Source organism: Podarcis muralis, chromosome Z (assembly GCF_964188315.1).
Source record: "Podarcis muralis chromosome Z, rPodMur119.hap1.1, whole genome shotgun sequence".
NCBI lineage: Eukaryota > Metazoa > Chordata > Lepidosauria > Squamata > Lacertidae > Podarcis > Podarcis muralis.
Window position 1 is genome coordinate 30,128,893 of NC_135673.1, and position 21,598 is coordinate 30,150,490.

The 21,598-nt window shown below is 44.4% G+C and overlaps 1 protein-coding gene across 1 annotated transcript; it reads right to left on the reverse strand.

Annotated features, from left to right (window-relative positions):
* Positions 1 to 36: 36 nt before the first annotated feature.
* On the reverse strand, positions 37 to 20,887 carry SATL1 (spermidine/spermine N1-acetyl transferase like 1). Its single transcript, XM_028716045.2, has 6 exons — positions 20,784 to 20,887; positions 12,836 to 12,887; positions 10,564 to 10,644; positions 4,787 to 4,888; positions 3,022 to 3,062; positions 37 to 305 (listed from the first exon to the last, which is right to left on the reverse strand). Exons 1-6 carry the CDS (start codon positions 20,862 to 20,864, stop codon positions 135 to 137), a joined length of 528 nt encoding a protein of 175 aa, XP_028571878.1. The 5' UTR covers positions 20,865 to 20,887; the 3' UTR covers positions 37 to 134.
* Between the last annotated feature and the right edge of the window lie 711 nt (positions 20,888 to 21,598).

A 21,598-nucleotide genomic window follows, 5' to 3' on the forward strand; every position in this document is an offset into this window, starting at 1 on the left:
TTGCTATTTGCACTCTGCTTTGAAGCCACTGTGTTAACCAGAAGTCTCCCCTTGTAAGTGAGGTTTTTCATCGCAAGCCTGATGAGCACTCCAAGCTTTGAGAATGATAAAAAAAAATGGCGGACTTCCTTCTTTTAGTCTCCAGAAGCCATTCTGACTAGATTTTCTTTGTCAAATCTAAAGAGATGCCAGCCTTCTTCAGTGGAAAGGTCTGAAGCACCACGCCTCATATAGTACTCTATAGATGGCTTGTTCCAAACAACAACAAGGAAATGCATGCAGCTGCAGTTGGTTTCGATTGCTATCTGAAAAGTAAGCACAGGCAATAGCATTTGGGGAAATAAGAGAGGGGTGTCCAGTGCTGGTAGCCATTTATTGCCTTTCCCTCTATGCCAGGCACATCCAAGCTTAAGTTGCCTCCGATCTACCAACAAGTATCAAAAACTAGCAGTGCTCTACCACCCTCCAAAGCCAGATAGATAGATAGATAGATAGATAGATAGATAGATAGATAGATAGATAGATAGATCTTTATTTCATAGATACAGTAGTTATGTTTGGATATCATTATGACAGATTCAAATACAGTGGTACCTCGCAAGACGAATGCCTTGCAAGACGGAAAACTCGCAAGACGAAAGGGTTTTTTGTTTTTTGAGCTGCTTCGCAAGACGATTTTCCCTATGGGCTTGCTTCGCAAGACGGAAACGTCTTGCAAGTTTGTTTCCTTTTTCTTAACACCGTTAATACAGTTGCGACTTGACTTTATATTTAAGCTGCCAGTTAATCTTGTTGCTTGAAATTATTACTGTAGCAAATGCAGAAACAAAACTTGGAGTAAAAGAAAACACAGTTACTTGGCTTTCTTTGCAAGAAGCACTGCATTCACGGATTGCACAGAAAGTTGTAGGACTATAATACCTGCATCTAGAGTTCTGAGTCTAAACTGGGACAACTTAAAGCTCTTTGCTGTTATCACGTTCTTGGGCATTTTTAAGCATTAATACAAGATCAGAGATTTGGATATAAGTCATTAATTAGTCACTAATTTGTTAAGAATTCCTATAAAACCTTTTAGCTGGCAAAATGCTTTTCTGGTTCAGAGCCAGTTGATATGTACAGTAGCTGTGATGGTACATTGCACACCCACCATTTAATTTCTCCTTGTTTTATTTAAAGATGCCTATAATTGTTTTCATTTCCACTCACAAATGTCTCAAAGCAACTTACACATCCATAAAATGCACAAAGCTTACAAACAGTTAAAAACAATGCATCAGGAAATTTTATCTAAAAAGTGCTCATGCAACAATATTAAAAGGATGATTCCTGCCCCGTTCAGCTGAAAGGTGAACATCACAAACAGGTAAGAAATCATACTATAGTATGATACCAAGCATAAGCACTCAAGGAGAAGACTTAAAATCCAATCTGTTTTTTGAGGTAAGTTCTAGTCTAGGGTGTAACTTCCACATTTTTCAAACCTGTAACTCTTCCCTCTCTTTCTACCTAGTCTCCCTTCCCAAACTCAGGAAGTTGATTAGGATTGTCACAGCTGGAGAACTAAGCTGAGTCACCAGTTGGAATGCAAGTAAAAACTTCATTCATACAAATGATGAGATGGTTAAAACTGTTGGTACCCCTTCAGACTACAAGTGAGGATTACATGGTTCAATGTATTTTCATACTGAAAGCTTCCCCACACATAGAAAGCTAGCACAACAGAGAGTGTTCAGCTATAACTCTTCCCCCTGACATCTAGTTTTATATATGCAAAATTCTGATTTTATTTATTAGTACAGAGGGATTAGGAAAGTATTGAGTTAGAAGGGATTTCAAAGGTCACCTAGTCTAGTCCCCTTCATGCCAATGCAGTAAATCCACTGCTACACCATTCTTGATAGGTGGCTGTTTTCTGTTTAGTAACCTCTAAAGACAAGTTTACTTCCTTCCTAGGGAGTCTGTTCCACAGAACAATTTTGCGTCATTTTAATAATAATAATAATAATAATAATAATAATAATAATAATAATAATAATTTATTATTTATACCCCGCCCATCTGGCTGGGTTTCCCCAGCCACTCTGGGCGGCTTCCAATAAAACACTAAAATACAATAACCTATATGACATCCCTTCAGATATTTGAAGATGCCTGTCCTCCAGATTTAAGCCCAACTCACAGAACATGGTTTGCAGACCCCTCACCATCTTTGGGAGGAGATGCCATGGCTCAGTGGCAGAGCATACACTTTGCATGCAGAAGGTTCCCCTTTCACCCTCTGGCATTTCCAAGTATGTCTGGGATTGCCCCCTTCTGAAAGCCTGGAGAGCTGCCAATGATAAGATTTGGTAGAAGGCAGGTTTTCTGTGTTGCTGTATTGCTCTCTGTTCCAGATTATCACTATGCTGCAACGTCCAGAGCTAGATGCAGCACTCCAGGTGAGGTGAATTTCTTCAGAGTGGAAGAAATTATTACAATATACATATATTTTTGCTGGTGCATTAGCCCTTTTTTTAGCCTCTGCATTCTGCTATTAACTCACATTTCACCTTGTGTTCTGTTAGAAATTTCAGGAACTTTTCGTGTGTGTTCCTGCATATGCAAGCCCCTACCTGCAGTCTGAAGCGTGAAACAGTTGTATCAACAGTTTTTACAATCTCATCTGTTGCTTGTGTGAATGAGATTAGAGGTTCTAACCACTGATACCCTGTTGATCCTCTCTTTTGCTTCTTGATTCGCACAGCTGACTTAAATAATGAAACCAGGTCTGGGGAACTGGTAGCCCTCCAGATGCTGTTGGACTCCAGCTCCCATCATCCTCAGCCAGAATGAGCAATAAGGGTGATGGGAGTTGTAGTCCAGCAACATGTGGAGGGCACCAGGCTAGAGAAGACTCTCAGTCAAATTTAATATGTCGGCAGCTTTTTGACTAAAGTAGATTTAAGTCTGTACTGTTGAATATACAGCTTACAAAGTAAATACATACAAGTAAATAGAAGACAGGAAAATATAACTTGCCTGGCTTAATCTTTTTAAAAGTTCTGTTCCAATGCCCCAACCTGCCAAAACACAGTTCAGAAAAACCTCAGATGACAAAACTTTCAACATACCCATGTGGAAAATTTGCCTGCTTTGACAATATGCTATTTTATCTTCTTTGCCATGAGCCATGAACAAAATAGGAACATTTACAGGTAAAATCTAATGCATTATCCTATACACATACAAAAAAATTAATTTCTTTGAAATTGCAAAGAAGCCTGTACATTTATCATTATTTTAGGAAAGAAAAGGAAATGGAACTGCAAGGCTAGCCTCCTTCCACCTGGTGCCCTACAAATTTTGTTGGACTCCCAAGTCCTATCAGCCCCAACTAAGGATGGGTGAATCTATCAATTTGGGTTTCTCATTTTTTCACACTCAAATGCAGTTCTCCACATTGGCACATCACTTCACTTTAAAAAAAATAAAAATTCTCACGAGAACTTAGTGATATTTTATTGTGCATTTTCCCTCATATATATATATATACAACTTTGCAATCTTCTCTAGCATATAGCTTTGCATTTTGTATGCTATTTTTACTAATATATGAATTTTTGTGCCCAGTTTATGCATTTTTCCACACATTACATGGCTTGGGAACTGTAGTGCAAAATTGAGAGAAGTGTGAATCTCCAAGGAAAGCTTGTGGCATTTCAGTTTGTGTATTGTTACAGAAAATGTGAATTAGGAAGCTTTGCCTATAAATGTGAACTGAATCTAGTTTCTCCTCCATCCCTAGCCCCAGCTAGCAGAGCTGATGATCAATGATTTTGAGAGTTGTACTGTAGTCCAAAACATTGCAAGGCACCAGGTTACTGATGGCTGTTCAATGTAGAATGTAAATATTTATTCAAGGTGTTTCCCTATACTGCCCCACAAAGCTGGCTCCATAGAATTATTAACAATAAGCATGAGTAACAATTAGACAATAAAACAAGGCAAAATGAGAAATAACTCAATATTTAAATCCTATTCTCCCCTTTCCTCAGGACAAAATGGTTCTTCAGAAGCCACCATGGTTAGTGGCAGTTAAAAGGTAAAGGGAACCCTGACCATTAGGTCCAGTTGTGACCAACTCTGGGGTTGCGGCGCTCATCTCGCTTTATTGGCCAAGGGAGCCGGCGTACAGCTTCTGGGTCATGTGGCCAGCATGACGAAGCTGCTTCTGGCGAACCAGAGTAGCGCACGGAAATGCCGGGCAGTCTTAAATTCAGTTATTCACATTCCAAATCAGTGCAAAACTCCCAGTATAAACAATTTTGAAAAGCAATTTCCCTTACATGATTCATTTTTCACTAAGCAAGCCTGGACAGTGTATATGGTCTTGATGGTCCAAAGGAACGGAAAGCAGTATGTTTGGCACCAGCTTGGTGCAGGAGTTAGGTGCATTTTATGCACATTTCACCCTGGTATATGCAATTTTGAACACTTTCCTTGGTTGGAGAACTGCATCGCAAATTTCAAAGGATGACTGTTTCAGTTTGCATTTTGTTTTGGAAAGTGTAAATTAGGTATGTTTCCCTTTAAATGCAAACTGCCTTGCCCAACTGGCTGGTGCTGATGGGAGCTAGGAATCCAACAATATATTGGGGGCCACAGTTTCCCTAACCCAGTTTTAGGCTTTAGGGCTAAGTGATGAGGACTTTATCTCCGGGGTCTTCCCAATCTCAGCCCAACTACCTAACCACACCTCCACACTGCCTCTCACTTTATTATGTGCAAACAGTATTATTTTTACCTCTATATTCATCCATAACGTAGAAGTCTTCTAAGTACAACAGCTTGCCAATCCAAGGGTCATAAGTATAGTAATACATAGCAAACCCTACAATGTCGGTATCTGGTGAGACACAAAACAGCTATTGTAAGGAAATAACCACTATTGTGTAAGGCTGTCAATCAGCTAGAGAATTATGAATTAGTTAATCATCTTAGACTGTATCCAACTAATTTCTACTCAGAGTGCACACATTTTGTTTTAGTTTAGTAATAATCATTAATTTCTATAGGTCTAACTAACATTAGATACTACACCTTCCTTCTAAATGATCACTTCAACATAAATAGATCAGAATTTTACTGAATTTGATAATGGCACCTTTTGCAGGAAGTATTAAATTTGCATTTTTGAAAAAAAAAAATATTCTTTTGTCATGGCCTTCCAAAGGAGCCAGGGGAGCAAACAAAACCATGTGTAGTTATTTTTTAAGCAAATCAAATTCCCTCAATATAAAAGGGCTTACTGTTTAATACAACAAAAGGAAAGAGAACCACACTGCTATAAGGAAAAGCCACTTCAATGTTTTTTTAATTAAAAACATTTTCAGTAACAAAGCCAAAATAGTCCCACACCAACATAATGATGCAATTGTGCCTCAGAAGCCCCATTAGTAATTCTGTCTTCCCCCTGAGCATACAGAGATTTTCTCCTTTCCTTTGTTGTCAGTGGTCCCACTTTGCCACCAATTTATTACTTATTTATTTTATTTACTACATTTATATCCCACCTTTTTCTCCATGGAGCTCCTCCTCCCCACCACCCCTATGAAGTAGTACTGGCCAAAGGTCACCCAAGGAGCTTAATAACTGAGTGGGAATTTGAACCAGGACTTGGTCTGACACCCTAACCACTATACCACACTGGCTCCAATCCTCTCTGCACTCAGTACCTGAGTTGGCTATTAGAACAGCAGAGGCTGGTCTGTTTGGGTAGGTGGGGGCATTGCCCCTCCAACCTCTGTCTACCTTCCTCTAGCATCCTCATGTCTACCTTCTTAACTGCAGCTAGACCAGGTTGTACCACTGCCTCTCAACTTCCCCCTCCTTAGTCCCATTGTTGCCCTTGTAGAACTCAGCAGCCAGGAGGATGGAGACATAGCAAATTTATTTCACTCTCTCTGTCATTGGCTCTGGCTCTACCTGTTGTTTACTCTGGTGCCACCTTCTGTTGGCCTCCCTGCCTCCCACCCTACCAGTCCCAATGGACACTAACCACCACTGTACAGTGGTACCTCGGGTTACATACGCTTCAGGTTACATACGCTTCAGGTTACAGACTCCATTAACCCAGAAATAGTATATTGGGTTAAGAACTTTGCTTCAGGATGAGAACAGAAATCGCGCGGCGGCGGCAGCGCAGCAGCAGCGGGAGGCCCCCATTAGCTAAAGTGGTACCTCAGGTTAAGAACAGTTTCAGCTTAAGAATGGACCTCCGGAACGAATTAAGTATGTAACCAGAGGTACCACTGTATTAGATGCAGTGATATCATCTTGGTGGGTGGAAAGAAAAATAAGAGCCTATATTGCACTTGTCCTTTCCCCCCTAGAGAGCATTTTAATAGCTCAGACATAGGGAAGGATAGGGGAAACTGTGTGAGAGGTTAATTACCTCTCTCTCCCAGCACTACTGCGCTAAGCCAAATACCACCCCCCCAACCACTGACTAAGCTCTTTAAAAAGGCCAGGATCAAAGGGCTCACATTTTAGGTTCATGTAAATATCTTCATATTCTTGGTGGGGGGTGTTAATTTCGTTTTTGTTGCACAGTTGACCCATTCTCCCTCCCATCAGGATATGCCAAGAATTGCTTTTGAAATATTTATTAGCTTCAAAACACCATTTGCCATCCAGCAGGGTGGTATATACATCTGTGACTAACAGAACACAAATCTAAAAGCCTCTTTTGGATTGTGAAGCTATTGCCAGACCTTTAATGTTTAGCTGATTTTTAAAAAAAGTTGTTTGAATTCTCCAAGCAATTAAAAGGATTGAGGCTGTCATCTTTTAGGACACACTATGTGCCTCTTGGTCAAATGGCAGGAGGTTCAACAACATGTGAGAAACTCATTTAAAATTCCATAAAGTATTTTGAGGGAAGTAGCAATCCGTTGTTGACAAGCAATTCCAAAACAAAGTAGAATATTCTCCACACTTTAAATGTCAAGGAGTGCAAGTTACATGTTTTAGGTCCTGGATAACAGGGGGGTTCTTGTGGGGAGATATTTATTATTGCCTTTCACGTGAGTCTGCGATTTACAAACATAAAAATGAAAAACAGTTTCGAAAAGAATAGGAAAAATCCAACTAAATACAGGCTTGCAAACAATACAAAGTGAACATTTAAAGCAGAAACCTTTCTCTTGAAATGTAGAAGCTTGTCAAAGCAATAATGTCTTTTATTTCCCCCAAAAGTAAAGTGGGTCCACGATTTACCCTTAATTTACCTGCGCAATCAGAACCTCTGGCACACAGCTGAAAAATAGTTGGAGAGCAGGGGAAACCCACCAAAGAAAGAGCCCTCCATTTTGCTTATCTGACTCTGGGAACTTCCCAGCATAAAATCCACATAAGTGGTGGGCTCACTATATCCCAATAGGGATGCTGTTCCACAGAACAGGAGCACTGGCAATGAAAACCCTGCTCTGAGTTGTTGGGTTAAGTTAGCTATATTGAATTGTATTCTGTCGGTGGGTTCATGCTGCTGCCTTGTTGGGCTGTGTATGTGATAAAGGGGAGCCATGCTGAAGTGAAGGCATCCTCTTCTATTTCTCCCCATGTCAGTTTCAGTCTACTGGTTAGCTTTTCTAGTAAGGCTGTTTCCCCATACTACTTGATACCAGTGTTCCATCTTTATTCCAGACAGGTCCCCCCAGTGTCTGGCTATGTTGTTTCTGGCTGCTGAGAGTAGGTGGGATATGAGCTCTTTATAGGGTGAGTGGGCATTGTTATCTTGGAAGATATTCAGTAGGGCGTGACTTCTAGTACCTGTTTAGTTATTTTGCTTATTTCTTGCATGACTGTTGTCCAGAAGAGTTGGGTTTGGGGGCATTCCCATCACATGTGGAGGTATGAGCCTGTGGAGGTGCAGCCTTGCCAGCATTTTGGTGAGGTTCCTGGGTGTATCAGTGCCACTTTCTGTGGTGTTGGGTACCATCTGTAAGTGAGTTTCAGAGTGAGTTCTTCTTGCTGATATGGATTTAAAGGGAGGTTTAGACCACATTCTAGTCAATTGGGTGGGGTTAATTTCACAGCCTATGTCGTTTTTTGATTATGTGAAGAGGGTTTGTGGGACTTTGGAGCAGTGTTTTGTATACTGTAAAAACAAAAAAAATTCCTTCCAGTAGCACCTTAAAGACCAACTAAGTTAGTTCTTGGTATGAGCTTTCGTGTGCATGCACACTTCTTCAGATACACACTGAAGAAGTGTGCATGCACACGGAAGCTCATACCAAGAACTAACTTAGTTGGTCTTTAAGGTGCTACTGGAAGGAAATTTTTTTTGTTTTGACTATGGCAGACCAACACGGCTACCTATTTGTATACTGTAGATACCATCCCCTTGCTATGTCCCATTGTTGTTAGGAGAAGACTTCTGAAGGTGGTCAAGGGCCTAGTGGCTGATGATTTTACTGCTGGGTTGTTTAAGGTGTGTAGTTGGTGGTGTGTTAGCCAGGTTATTTATTTTGTATTTCTTGTGTCAATATGGGTTTGTTATTTTTGAAGAAGTCTGCTGTGTGATATAGGCTTGCCAGGTTTTTATCTGGAGATTTTGTGCTGCATGGTGGAATAGTGGGTGGTAAGCCAGGGGGATTAGTGGGCATGGGGTTGGGGACAGTTTGCCAACTTCTTCTTTCTATGTAAGCATGGTCTGTGTCGGGCTTCCTCAAACTCGGTCCTCCAGATGTTTTGAGACTACAGTTCCCATCATCCCTGACCACTGGTCCTGCTAGCTAGGGATCATGGAAGTTGTAGGCCAAAAACATCTGGAGGGCCGAGTTTGAGGAAGCCTGGTCTGTGTGAACCTGTTTAGTGTGGTGGGGATTTTCCTTAGTTTGTTTTGGAGGAAAGTATATGCTGGGGTAGGGATGCGGGTGGCGCTGTGGGTAAAACCTCAGCACATAGGGCTTGCCGATCGCATGGTCGGCGGTTCGAATCCCCGCAGCGGGGTGAGCTCCCGTCTTTCGGTCCCAGCTCCTGCCCACCTAGCAGTTCGAAAGCACTCCTAAGTGCAAGTAGATAAATAGGTACCGCTTTATAGCGGGAAGGTAAACGGCATTTCCGTGTGCTGCGCTGGTGCTGGCTCGCCAGAGCAGCTTTGTCACGCTGGCCACGTGACCCGGAAGTGTCTCCGGACAGCGCTGGCCCTCGGCCTCTTAAGTGAGATGGGCGCACAACCCTAGAGTCGGACACAACTGGCCCGTACGGGCAGGGGTACCTTTACCTTTATGTGCTGGGGTGGGAGTGTTTTCGTTTATGTCTCTCTCCAAGTGTACCCATTGTTTCTTCTCATCTTCTAGAATGTATGGGATTATATGGTTGGTGATGTAGTATAGTTCTATGTTGGAGATTCCCCATGCTCCTTCTGAGGTGGGGAGGTGCAGGTGTTTGGGGCTTATTCTTGGCTTTTTGTGTGAGAAGATAAACAAGAGTTGTTTCTTCTGCCATTTGTGGAGTTGGGTTGGTGGAATCCAGATTGGAAGGGTTTGGAATAGGTAGGTTGATTTTGGAAGGGTAATCATTTTGATCACGGCTATTATATCTGAGAGAGTGAAGTTAGTATTGCTCCATCTTGTCAGGTCTTTGTTAATTTGTCACCATAGGCGTTTGTAATTTGGTGGTACAGTTTTGTGTGTTTTCTGGTTATCTGTACCCCTAAGTATATGAACTTGGTGCGGCAGACTTTTATCTTTGTGATGTTGGTGAATTCTTTTTGGATATGGAGGGAGTGTTGAAGCACATAGCCTCAGATTTTGCAAAGTTTAACCCGATACCATTGCAAATGTGCTGAGTTCTTTGGTTAAGGTGGTTGCTGTGTTGATGGGGTCTGGTGTTGTGACCATTAGGTCATCTGAAAAGAGCCCTAATTTATAGGTTTTGTCTTTTATTTCCACTGCCTTGATGTCGGGCTGCCCAGATTCGGATTGCTAGAGGTTCCAGGGCCAGGATGAATAGGAAGGGGGGCAGTGGGCATCCTTGTTTCATGCACAATGTACTACCCATCTCCTAACACCCCTTATACTCATAGGTGGAGCAATGGATGCCAAAAATGACCTAAGTTAGTTTCTACAGACAAACACACCTTTTGATCCAGGCAGGCAGGCAAGAGGAACTCAATGCTACATTCCCTCAAGGAAGGGTATAGCTAGGGTGGGATTTGCTATGGTGAGGGTACCAAAGTTCAGATAGGGAGGCTTAGAAGGTTGCAGTTGAACTGGGAGCCTCAGCATTGCCAGTGATGAGGCTCTCCAAATGTCATTGGACCCCTCACCCACATCAAGCCCATTCAGCATATCCAGAAGTGATAAAGTTGTAGTCCAGCAACTTCTGGAGGCCCACAGGTTCCCCACCCCAACCCACCTAGACCCTATTATCTTCTGATGTCCTTCTCTGGGTACCCCCACCAGATGCAGTCCAGTGGGTAGCTTCTTGAGGTGGAGCATTTTCAGTGTTGGCACTCATTCTATGGGATACCTAGTTATACAAATAAATGATAACTTTGTTTTCTTGAAAGCTTACCCTGCATTGCATCATCCTTATTTGCTTCTGCTATTAAACACTGGAAGAAAGGACGTGATCCAAAACCATCTCGAAGCAAATCTGAAATGTTTAGATAGTTGAATAAAGCACTAAAATATAGTCCCAAGATAAAAGAAGATTCATAATAGGTAGTAGTACTAAGTAGTAGGGTGGGGTGGAGTGCGAGGGAGGGAGGGTGGGTTAGGGTTTGTTGTTGGTTTGGCCTTGTTCTTGTTTTTATTATGTACCGTATTTTTTGCTCTATAAGACTCACTTTTTCCCTCCTAAAAAGTAAGGAGAAATGTGTGTGCGTCTTATGGAGCGAATGCAGGCTGCGCAGCTATCACAGAAGCCAGAACAGCAAGAGGGATGGCTGCTTTCACTGCGCAGCGATCCCTCTTGTTGTTCTGGCTTCTGAGATTCAGAATATTTTTTTTCTTGTTTTCCTCCTCCAAAAACTAGATGCGTCTTGTGGTCTGGTGCATCTTATAGAGTGGAAAATATGGTATTGGGGGGGTTATCTTGTATTTTTATGTTGCAAATCGCCCCGGGAGCTACAAATGAATGGCAGTATACAAATTTAATAAATAATAAAAATGAATAATGTTGCCACCAGCATCTTCTCAAAGTAGAATTCTGGGCGGGTGTGGGAGAGCAGCCATGATGGTCTGGAGGGTGTGAAATCAGAGGTTCACCCAAACAAAATTGTATTGTTGGGGCTCTTTTCTTTGGACAGCAACATGTGAATTGTGTTGGCAAAAAAGATCAAAGGCCAAAACAGGCATCTTCACCAATATGCAGATCTGATGCAAGGCCAGACCACATGAACACCAGCCTTTTTGCTAAATCTGTTTGAACAGGGGTAGGTAGGTGCTGGTGGGTTTAAAATCCCTGCATGTAAATAACCGGCATGTTAGGGAGATGTTAAAGGTAAAGGTACCCCTGCCCGTACGGGCCAGTCTTGCCAGACTCTAGGGTTGTGCGCCCATCTCACTCAAGAGGCCGGGGGCCAGCGCTGTCCGAAGACACTTCCGGGTCACGTGGCCAGTGTGACAAGCTGCATCTGGCGAGCCAGCACAGCACACGGAACGCCGTTTACCTTCCCGCTAGTAAGCGGTCCCTATTTATCTACTTGCACCCGGGGGTGCTTTCGAACTGCTAGGTTGGCAGGTGCTGGGACCGAGCAGCGGGAGCGCACCCCGCCGCGGGGATTCGAACCGCCGACCTTTCGATCGGCAAGCCCTAGGCGCTGAGGCTTTTACCCACAGCGCCACCCGCGTCCAGGGAGATGTTAGACTAGTCTAATCTTAGCCAACCATAGCGTCCTCCAAACATCTTGGAGTCAAAACCATTCAGAAGGTGTCAGGTCATTCGATCTAGAACCATCTTCCCTCACATTAGTTTTCTGTGAGCCAAATTACACTTGAAATGTGGATTTGCACAATGTGCAAGATTTCTCCCCCCCCCCAATGCAAATTGCAGTGTGTGTGTGTGTGTGTGTGTGTGTGTGTGTGTGTGTGTTAGAAAGACGATCAAATCAGGACCATAGCAAGGATGGAAACTGGTTCAATTCCATCTCAGTTCTTGCTCTGATCCTAAAATTACCACCAGCATCCTGCCACCAGGTGATACAAGTTGTATATGAAAATAAAGACGCCTGCCTTGAGGGGAGGCAGAAGTGAGGGAGCCCAGGCCATCAGTTGGCATAAGAGGATGTCAGTCTCCACCTTATATAATGTATTTGTTTTAGTGTTTTAAAATTGTAAACTGTGTGGTTCTTCACCTGAGGGACAGGGCCGAGGACTTGATCGCATGTTACGCTCTGAAGAAGGCGTGGAGGTCAAATAAATAGCAGCCTCCTAAATTTAACACAGGGACACGGGTGGCGCTGTGGGTAAAACCTCAGCGCCTAGGGCTTGACGATCGCATGGTCGGCGGTTCGAATCCCCGCAGCGGGGTGAGCTCCCGTCTTTCGGTCCCAGCTCCTGCCCACCTAGCAGTTTGAAAGCACCCTTAAGTGCAAGTAGATAAATAGTTACAGCTTTAGAGTGGGAAGGTAAACGGCGTTTCCGTGTGCTGCGCTGGTGCCGGCTCGCCAGAGCAGCTTCGTCACACTGGCCACGTGACCCGGAAGTGTCTCCGGACAGCGCTGGCCCCCAGCCTCTTAAGTGAGATGGGCGCACAACCCTAGAGTCGGACATGACTTGCCCATACGGGCAGGGGTACCTTTACCTTTTACCTTTAAATTTAACACGCTAGGCATCTACGTTACCTGTTTCTGTTACTTTTACTGCATTAGGCATGTTTTCATAAGCAGCTAGTTCCTGCCAAGAGAAGAAACCAGAATATCACCAAAATAGCAAAGCAGACTTTAAAAACAACAACACTATGAAAGATTGGAATGGTGTTGTTAGTGAAGGTCAGCTCCTTGATATAAGGAGAGCCTTGAGAGATTAGGCATATGCCCATCTAGTCAAGCATCCTGTTCCCGGAATTACCAATCGGATGCCCTAGAGCAGGGGTTTTCAACCAGTGTGTCTTGGCACCCTGGGGTGCCTTGGAATGATAGGGGCACCACAAGCCACACTGGCTTCTGCCCCTCCTTCCTTCCCTCCCTTCTCTGATGCCCTCTCTGTTTGTTGCAGCCGCCCTGGTTATAAGCTCCCCAGGTGAATGGTGCCTCTGCCAGGGGGTACTGGTTATACCAGGAGCTGAGGCGGACTAGGCAAGCAAGTGGGTGAGGGAACCCAGCCAGCCAGTCTACCAGCCCCTGCTGTTGGGAATGGATGGACAGGTGGGAGGCCAGGCAGGCAGGCGTCGCACTAACCTTTCTTGTGCTTGTGTGGAATAACTGCCTGGGAGCTGTGTCCGGTGCCAAAGGGGAGCCTTTCCACCATGCAGGCAGAAATGCTCTGAATGCCCTGAGATCTTTGGATGAAGGGCGGTATACTGATTTAATAAATGTAAATAAATGAATAAAGGAGAAGAACTTTGACATGAGTATAAGAAGAGCATGTGGCCCACCATCCTGTTCTCATAGTGCCCAACCAGATGCCTCTGGGAAGCCTACAAAAAGGACCTGGGTGCAACAATATCCTCCTACCCCCTAGTGATCCAGAGTTAGTACATAGCCGCCATGGCTGGTAGCTATTGATTACCTTCTCTGTGAAACCAGGAGTGGTGGAAGAATTCTCACGCAAGGTTGAATATTGGTGACCCCTCCGCAACAGGGAAAGTGGGACAGAGACAGAATCTGGCAAGTTTTTGGGAGGCTGGTGGCTGTGCCACCGACACAAGCAAAGTGATGGTGACAGGGATGCTTAGATTCCTTTCCAAGGTGCCATAGCTGAGCTGGGGGGGGGGGGGGCTTCTGGCTCATGGACCTCATTAGCCACAGCAACTTGCCCAAAATTTGATATCATATATGACACCAGGTGTGTCTTTGGGCAAAGACAGGTTTGCAAACACCAACAACCGGCTAATTAGAAGCTGCAGTTGTGTCTGGTACTCGCAGACAAGGAATGGAAAACATGATGTGGGAGCCTCTGATAAAAGGCAAGTTCAGAGAGAGAACAGCAAGCTCCACCCACACACCTGTACCATGAAATGAAGGGGGAGGCAGAAAATAGATGCTCTGTCACTCCCCCTCCTCCCGCCAGAGGCCACAAAGAATCACCATGAGAACGGAGTATGTTTTTCAACCCTGGGACATCCGAGCTTTTGAAATTATTCACTGGTGTAACGCAGTACAGGATCATGTTGACCCGCTTAATTTATTAGGAGCCTTACAGAGTATCAGAACAAGTCAATGGATATTTGTTAGGCAGATTTGTTCTATGACTTCTACTTCTATTTATGTATTTTTCATAATCATAATAACAACAGCAACAGCTACTACTATTTTGCTCCATAAATATTTGGGCTGTAAGCAATAGACTCTGTTGTATCACATCTCTGCTGCCCACTGCACAAACCTTCCAATAAACAAATAAAAAAGAAATATTGTTTTTTTATGTGCAAGTTTTAAAGCAACAGATTGAGCTGGAAACAGGATGGAACAGATTTATGAGTGAAACCCTTCAAAGCAGAAGCTTGGATAATTGATATTAATCATTGGAATATTCCATGCCATGAGCAACAAGATGCTGCTGCTTCTCTGTGGAACTTGCTAGCTGCCTGCTTTTTGTTCTTGTTACTTTTTGTTTTACCAAGGAAGATATGGAGGTGCTTTCCATAACTCAGTGGCAGAACCCTGGCTTTGCAGGCAGAAGGTGCTAAGTTCAATCCCCGTCATCTCTAGTTTAAAGGAACTCAGATAGCTAAGATGATAAATTGTTCTGCCACGGAGATACCGCCTGCAGCAGATAGTACCAGACAATATAGGCAAGTCATAGGGAAGTAATATAACGGCAGCATCATGGGTCCCTGGAACACAATCTGCAAGCTATATATTGTTCATTTCCTTGTGGTGGCTTGCATAAAGAATACATGATTCCTTCTTAACCACAGTTAGATAGGTAGCTCAGGGTTCTTTCACATATTGAACAAAGCTTCAATGTCAGTGGGGCTGAAAAGTGGTGTGTGGTGGGATAGTTTCTGAGAATGCTGGGCGCTGGAACCTTCAGATCAACCTTCATCAACTTGGTGACCTCCATATGTTTTGGACTACAAATCTAGCTCTGGCTGTGCATAGTGGGAGTCCTTGTGCAAAACATTTAGAGAGCAGCAAGTTTGTACCCTTTCTCAGACAAAAATAGTGGATTTTCTCACTCCCCACTCCCTACTGACCCTCCTCAACCACCCTACATTTTTTGTAAAGGTAAAGGTACCCCTGCCCGTACGGGCCAGTCTTGCCAGACTCTAGGGTTGTGCGCCCATCTCACTCAAGGGGCCAGGGGCCAGCGCTGTCCGGAGACACTTCCGGGTCACGTGGCCAGCGTGACAAGCTGCATCTGGTGAGCCAGCGCAGCACACGGAAATGCCGTTTACCTTCCCGCCAGTAAGCGGACCCTATTTATCTACTTGCACCCGGAGGTGCTTTTGAACTGCTAGGCTGGCAGGCGCTGGGACCGAGCAATGGGAGCGCACCCCGCCGCGGGGATTCGAACCGCCGACCTTTCGACTGGCAAGCCCTAGGCGCTGAGGCTTTTTTGTATCACACCTCTAAAGCATTTCCAATCAGAAGGAGGGCGGGTTTCACCACCACTAGACCAATGGGACACAGCACATGCACCGCACACTGTCCTAAGGAAACCCCTTAATCCCAATTTTATTTTATTCTTTGATAGATTTACAAAAAAGAAATTCGCACACAAGTAAATTTTTAGAAAGGGGCAAGATTAGAATAAACACACAAAGCATTTTTTAAAAAGAAAAATCGACTCCTTGCACTCTGCTCCCGCTTTCTTACTGTGAAGGGTGGTCCTGCCCTCTGCCTGCCCCTCAGAGCTGACATGTCACAAAGGGCTGCGCTTCCGCTGTGGAAGCCTCTCCTGCTCCTGCTCCTCCTCACATGCTTTACAGCAGCTGCCATGAGCTGCCCAAGGAAGGAAGTTGGCAGCAGCAGCCATGGAGAGGCAATGGATGCTCCCTGAAAACCGCAGTTGCCAACACTGTCATAGCGCATGGGACAAGCACTGGTTCATCTACTAATGTTAAGTTTCTTCCTAGAGACACTTGAAAATCTCTGGGGATCATCAGTTCAGGTTTTGGTTGACTGTTATTGTTGTATTGATTGGTTTTCTTTTCCTTAAAATAAAAATTATACGAACTTCAAAAATATACACACATTCCAGATTTTCTCTAAAAAAAAAAAACCCAAACAAAATATGCCAAAACAAACACACATCTAACTCTGGGTTGCCTCCATCATTGCTGCAGATTGGCCCCTGTTTATGGAAGCTGACAGTCCAAACAATATTTTTCAGGGAAGTCCCAAGGGCAGTGCCAGCACTCTTAATAAATTACGTCAGTTAGTAATCTATAGCTTTCCCTAGGTCACTGGCAGAGATCAGCCCAAGACCTCTCTGTTGGTAGGAGAGATAAAATTCTTCTATATGTTGCATAATGCAACTTGTTGTGCCTGTTCCTTGGAAACAGCTCAAATAAGATAGCTTCTCTGAAAGCAACAAACCACAATTACTGGTTCCATATTTCAAGAGGCAAATTGCTTGATTAGTTTTCCAGCTCAATATATGTTTTAATATGTACCCTGCTTTGAGACGGAGAAGGACGCACATCCAATTTTGTCTAAGAGGAACTGGTACATACCAGCTTCTAAATGTCCTGGAGCATCAGAGCAAGAGCTCTTTGCACGGAAAGCTACAGGTGCGCCACTTGCTATCCTAAGAGCTGTTCTGTTTGCAAAACATACACCTTGCCTTAATCACTGGAATACTGGTAATGACAACAACTAAAAGGGGTAATTCAGTTTTAAAACAGGAAGATAAATAGATAAAAGTGCTGACAGAATAGCATGGTTTTTAAACCAGTAGAAGAGAGTGGTGGAGGGGTCAGAAATAATAGAAACTGCATCCATTTCCCCCCCAAAATGCTAATTAAAGGACTGCTTTCTCTGCCTGGGGGACGCGGGTGGCGCTGTGGGTAAAACCTCAGTGCCTAGGACTTGCTCATCGTAAGGTCGGCGGTTCGAATCCCCGTGACGGGGTGAGCTCCCGTCGTTCGGTCCCAGCTCCTGCCCACCTAGCAGTTCGAAAGCACCCTTAAGTGCAAGTAGATAAATAGGTACCACTTTATAGCGGGAAGGTAACAGCGTTTCCGTGTGCGGCGCTGGTGCTGGCTCGCCAGCTGCAGCTTCGTCACGCTGGCCACGTGACCCGGAAGTGTCTTCGGACGCCGCCGACTCCCGGCCTCTTAAGCGAGATGAGAACGCAACCCTAGAGTCGGACACGACTGGCCCGTACGGGCAGGGGTACCTTTACCCTTTTTACCTTCTCTGCCTGGCTATCTCCTTGATGGCATTTGGGCATCAAATAAAGGGCTAAATTAGATGTGATGTTAAATGTGCTTGTAAAAAAAAAATGTATATGGGTGTGGGTGGAAGGCAGGGAAAGCACTCAGGATCGCAATGATCGTGGGCGAAGAGGAGGGGTTTGTCTTTCTTAGCAACCATTAGCAGCACAGACCTGTGGATGTTTATTCAGAAGGAAGTCCCACCGAGTTCAATGGGGATTACCAACCACAGAGAGCCAGTGTGGTCTGGAACCTGAAAAACCAGGGTTCATAATCCCCATGAAGTTTTCTGAGCAACCTTGGGACAGCTATAGTATCTCAGCCTAACCTACATCACAGGGTTGTTGTCAGAAGAAGCGTGCATGTTACCTCGAGCTTGTTAGAGGAAAGTGGGGTGGGGATATAAATTTAATGAAATGAAATAAACTTGGCTGTGCTGTAATAGCCCAGCATCGTCAACCCTCCCTGCTCCCTCAGCTGGCCCCTGGGGGAAGCCATTCCATCAGACGGCCTGACCGGGAGAGAGACAGGAAGCAGAGCATGCTTGCTGCTGTGCTGGCAGAAGTCACACTCATTAGTGTCACCCATGGCATTACAGCCCCTAAAGACTTTTATTTTCTTGTCTGCTTTTGTGTAAAGTGAACCTATTAATTTTGTAAATGGCATTGGTTTTGCATTGGGGATTATTATGTGACTGGTTGTGGTGATTTTATGTGGCTTTGCTATCTGCTGTCCTCTTTGTTTTATACAGTATTTAAAGAGTTTTCACAAATTATGTATTATTTTAATTGCCTAGTTCATAATGTTTTATAGTGGCTCCTTTCTTATAAGCCACTCTGGGATGTTCTATGATCCTAAAAATGTTTAAATCTTCCTTCCTTCCGAAATTACTGCAATCATACTTATCTGCTAGTCTAGCAGTTTATCTGATTGGACTGTGTCTCATGACAGTCCCAAGCCCAGGAGTCGCCAATAGATACAATGGCAAAGGTAATTACCTTTTTCTACCTTGAGGAAAGGAAATGCAAGAAAGCAAAGTGGCTGTCCAACGAGGCCTTACAAATAGCGGAGGAGAGAAGGCAAGCAAAATGCGAGGGAGATAGTGAAAGATACAGGAAATTGAATGCAGATTTCCAAAGAATAGCAAGGAGAGACAAGAAGGCCTTCTTAAACGAGCAATGCAAACAAATAGAGGCAAACAACAGAATGGGAAGAACCAGAGATCTGTTCAAGAAAATTGGAGATATGAAAGGAACATTTCATACAAAGATTACCATAATAAAGGACAAAAGTGGTAAGGACCTAACAGAAGCAGAAGACATCAAGAAGAGGTGGCAAGAATACACAGAGGAATTATACCAGAAAGATATGGATGTCTCGTACACCCCAGGTAGTGTGGTTGCTGACCTTGAGCCAGACATCCTGGAAAGTGAAGTCAAATGGGCCTTAGAAGCACTGCAAATAACAAGGCCAGTGGAAGTGATGGTATTCCAGCTGAACTATTTAAAATTTTAAAAGATGATGCTGTTAAGGTGCTACACTCAATATGCCAGCAAATTTGGAAAACTCAGCAGTGGCCAGAAGATTGGAGAAGATCAGTCTACATCCCAATCCCAAAGAAGGGCAGTGCCAAAGAATGCTCCAACTACCGCACAATTGCACTCATTTCACACGCTAGCAAGGTTATGCTTAAAATTCTACAAGGAAGGCTCAAGCAGTATGTGGATCGAGAACTCCCAGAAGTGCAAGCTGGATTTAGAAGAGGCAGAGGAACCAGAGACCAAATTGCAAACATGCGCTGGATTATGGAGAAAGCTAGAGAGTTCCAGAAAGACATCTACTTCTGCTTCATTGACTATGCAAAAGCCTTTGACTGTGTCAACCACAGCAAACTATGGCAAGTTCTGACAGAAGTGGGAGTGCCTGATCACCTCATCTGTCTCCTGAGAAATCTCTATGTGGGACAAGAAGCTACAGTTAGAACTGGATATGGAACAACTGATTGGTTCAAAATTGGGAAAGGAGTACGACAAGGCTGTATTTTGTCTCCCTGCTTATTTAATTTATATGCAGAATACATCATGCGAAAGGCTGGGCTGGATGAATCCCAAGCTGGAATTAAGATTGCCGGAAGAAATATCAACAACCTCAGATATGCAGATGACACAACCTTGATGGCAGAAAGTGAGGAGGAATTAAAGAACCTTTTAATGAGGGTGAAAGAGGAGAGCGCAAAATATGGTCTGAAGCTCAACATCAAAAAAACGAAGATCATGGCCACTGGTCCCATCACCTCCTGGCAAATAGAAGGGGAAGAAATGGAGGCAGTGAGAGATTTTACTTTGTTGGGCTCCATGATCACTGCAGATGGTGACAGCAGCCACGAAATTAAAAGACGCCCTGCTTCTTGGGAGAACGGCAATGACAGGCCTAGACAGCATCTTGAGAAGTAGAGACGTCACCTTGCCAACAAAGGTCCGTATAGTTAAAGCCATGGTCTTCCCAGTAGTGATGTATGGAAGTGAGAGCTGGACCATAAAGAAGGCTGATCGCCGAAGAATTGATGCTTTTGAATTATGGTGCTGGAGGAGACTCTTGAGAGTCCCATGGACTGCAAGAAGATCAAACGCATCCATTCTTAAGGAAATCAGCCCTGAGTGCTCACTGGAAGAACAGATCGTGAAGCTGAGGCTCCAGTACTTTGGCCACCTCAAGAGAAGAGAAGACTCCCTGGAGAAGACCCTGATGCTGGGAAAGATGGAGGGCACAAGGAGAAGGGGGCGACAGAGGACGAGATGGTTGGATAGTGTTTTCGAGGTTACCAGCATGAGTTTGACCAAACTGCGGGAGGTAGTGGAGGACAGAGGTGCCTGGCGTGCTCTGGTCCATGGGGTCACGAAGAGTCGGACACGACTAAACGACTAAACAACAACACCTTGAGGAAAGAGTGGAAGAGTGATGTTCTTTCTCAGTTCCTCTTTCAGTGCTCAGATTAATTCTCTTGGATCCAATTTTTTACTCTGATCCAATTTTTACCCTGATATTTTGGAAGAAGGAAGTGTGTGTCTTTGTGTGTTTCCCTGTTCTTGTTTTTGGGTAGGGATGGGCAGATTCAGGGGAATGGGAGAGAGATAAACAGAAAGGGAGGCACCCACACAACTCACTCAAAAATCCAAATGTGTCCAATGGCCTAAAAATCGAACTTTCCTTCCCTACAGCCTCTCTTCCCCTCCCCACCCCCCGCTTACTTTGATGAGACGCAGGATTTCCGTACAGTCCCGCGGTTCTGCTGGACGAACCCGGAAGCGGTTCAGAGAGCTGCCAGACATCCTGAGCGCATGAAGCAGCAAGGATGCTGATCACTTCCCACAAGGGAGCTTGAGTGCTGCTGGGCCTCTCCTTGGGGGACTGACTTCATTCACCATCTCCAACGGCTATTGTTAGCCAAGGCACAAAAAATAAAAGGTGGGAAAAGATGTTATTCCTCCCCACCCTTCCCCACCCTGTTTTCTCCTTCCCCCTTTACATAGGTGGGGATTTGACTTCCTGCTGCTGCCCAGTTTCCATCCCACCTTGTGCTTCAGTTGGTGGTTGAGCCATTAAGCATATGTGGATCATATGAAGAGTCACAATGGGATCAGTGTCACAATTCTCTACCTCCCCTAATCTCCTCCCCTTTAGTGAATTGCTTTGCACAGGTGGGAAGGAGAGGGACTCAAAGAAACAACACAGAGGTGGGTCAACTATTATGATAGCTTTCCATGTTCAAAAATCCTAATAGGAGATATTTAGGCCCATCCTCACCCTTGCAGTCACCTAAGGCAGAGGTTCTCAAACAGTGATCCACAAACCACCAGTGGCTTGTGAGCTCTGCTCAGGTGGTCCATGGAAAATCTATGACTAAGACTAGAAAATCTAAGACTAGACCATGTCATTACAGAGGGGGCAGGTTTAGTCGTTGTCTGAGGACTATTCCTGCCTCCGGGTCTGGTCCTGACCAGATGGATACTAGAATCAGCAAGGGATACCCACATGACCTGAAGGTGCTGCTGTGCAATGCCAG